The sequence below is a fragment of the Bombus impatiens genome, unplaced genomic scaffold (assembly GCF_000188095.3).
Source record: "Bombus impatiens unplaced genomic scaffold, BIMP_2.2 scf_0463, whole genome shotgun sequence".
NCBI lineage: Eukaryota > Metazoa > Arthropoda > Insecta > Hymenoptera > Apidae > Bombus > Bombus impatiens.
In genome coordinates, this window is record NT_176882.1 from 2,139,137 (window position 1) to 2,141,341 (window position 2,205).

Here is a 2,205-nt window from a genome sequence, read left to right on the forward strand (position 1 = left end):
GTCGCCGGTCGAAAGTAAACAGACCACCACCTCCAACGTTCTCAACGAAATTTCCTGTTAATCCGGAGAGACGTTTCGAATCCTGTTGATAACAGTTTGCCCGCTATTGAATCGATACACGCGTCTAACCCGTCTAAATTTTCCCCACGTGTGCCGCGCGCGCTTCTGTCACGAAATACAGCAGCTGGTCACGAAAGTCGTGTCATACTTTCTCCAAAAGTGCTATCGGAAAACTAGGATGTACGGTGAGGAGAAAAAACTTGGGATAACACGCGATCGAACGTCGCGTTCCATAGCGCGGATATCGTGACGAGTTAATCATTCGTCTTCTTTTTCTTTTCCGCTTCACCGTGAAAAACGTCCGTCCCACGCGCAATCTATCGCAGCACCGCGGCCACAGTAGGTACAATTTAATTTATCGTTCGCACGAGGGCAAACGGAACGAAACACGATCGCGTCGCATTTACTGGGGGATGTTTTATTTACTCACCGTGAGTTCAAGAAAGGACCAACTGCCGACTAATCGCGGTATCCAAAAATAATCCTAACAAAATTGACTCGTCGCTAGAACTGCGATCACCGGAATCACTAGAAATACCGAGAATCGTGCGCGAGGAAACGGCTCGATAGCCCGCCAGTGACGACGAGATGCTTGCGCGAAAAAACACTCTCATTCTTTCGCCGAACGCTCAAACGATTCCTCGAGCAGAGCGTCGATCGGCATTTCCAGAAGCACGAGAGAGGAGCGGCTAATCCAGAAGCGCGCGCTCCCGCTCGTACAACACACTGTGCAACAACCCACCAAGATAAACGCACCAACACTCTCCTAGGTCAACACCTTTTTCCATTCGACCGACGTGAAGAGAAACCGAATCGCGAACGATGTCGATCGCGAGAACGAATCGAAGAGACGGCGAACAACGCGAGAACGCAGTGCACTGATTACGAAGACGAGTCCCCTTCGCGCGTTAACATTCTTTATTTACTTGCACTCGTCGGCCGGACACACGCGGTTCGATTTCTTCGAAATTCGAACAAGGGTCGCGACACTCGTAATTTGTTTACATGACGCGATTAGAGGTTAGACGGCAACGTGACGACGATGACGACGATGACGGCAATGACGGCGATAACGAAGACGATTACGAAGACGACTACGACGAGACGACAACGACGACGGCGACGACTACGTCCGAGAGGTACACGACAATACACGAAACGGCGACGACGTAGCGCGAGTGTGCACGAGACGATCGTCGACGAGAAACTGGCACCTTCCGGTCGAGACGAGGAGAGGGAAAGCAGAAGGAGAGAGATAGCCAGAGATACACACGTACACCGTGACGTACGTGTGCGTGTGTGCGCGCGCGGTTGTACCGAGAGAGCGGGAACGAGAGAGAACGAGGAAGAGCGAGAGAGGAAGAAGGGAAATCGCGACACTAGCGACCATGGGGGCGATTCTCCTGCACACGCTCTTTTGCCGCAAAAGCTCGCGCACTACGAGCACGAGAGAAAAAAAAAAGTACGCACAGATCTACTGTGTACGAACCTCCCCTCCCGGCTGCCTCCTCTGCACCCACGGCAAGCCGTCATCTTCTCGCTCCAACGATTCTTTCTCTTTTTTTCGACCCGTTCTTCCTCGCTCTTCCTCTCCTGCGCGATCTATGTACGCGTGTGTGTCCGTGTGATCATCTATGTGTGTACGTTGCACGTATATGCACGTATATGCACGTCTATACCCGTTACGTGTTTAATACTCGGTGTGCGTGTACACGCGAGAGACGGAAAGAGAACGAGCCGAACAGAGATGAGGAAGGGTTGACGCGCGTGTGCGAGACAGAGAGGGAAACAGAGAAGCAAGGAGCGCAGAGCGAAACACTGGAGTGGGAGATTATCAAAATGGCCGCGCGCGCAACTTACTCCACCTCCTCTACTCCTCCGCCACCGCCGCCTATTCCTACGCTTCTATTCCTCCTCTTCGGTCGACCGACACGCCGCGCCGCCTCGCGCGGAAACCGCCAGGCGCTCCGCCGCACGATATAATAGCAATGGATTACCGTGACACTCGCAACGCTACTGAAGCTTCTTACTGTTTGCGAACGTCGTCGACAATACGCACAAAGCGCTGGCGGGAACTTGGCGACGAACGCGTGCAACGATTTATTTCTTCGTTTCTTTTTTTTTTTTTTTTTTTTTTTAAACCCC

General features: G+C 52.3%; 1 protein-coding gene across 8 annotated transcripts in view; it reads right to left on the reverse strand.

Annotated features, from left to right (window-relative positions):
• The window catches only part of LOC100743710 (AF4/FMR2 family member 4), a 174,031-nt gene that overhangs the window by 119,102 nt on the left and 52,724 nt on the right, over nucleotides 1–2,205 (reverse strand). Inside the window, exon 1 of one of the 8 annotated variants that reach the window (XM_033321471.1) lies at nucleotides 1,550–1,608. The exons of 6 other annotated variants lie outside the window; for them this stretch is intronic. In XM_033321471.1, coding sequence (XP_033177362.1) covers nucleotides 1,550–1,593 — 44 coding nt within the window. In that variant the 5' untranslated portion in view covers nucleotides 1,594–1,608. Of the gene's footprint in view, nucleotides 1–490; nucleotides 1,262–1,549; nucleotides 1,609–2,205 lie in introns of those variants that run through there. One more of the 8 variants, XM_012387184.3, reaches the window with a different exon arrangement.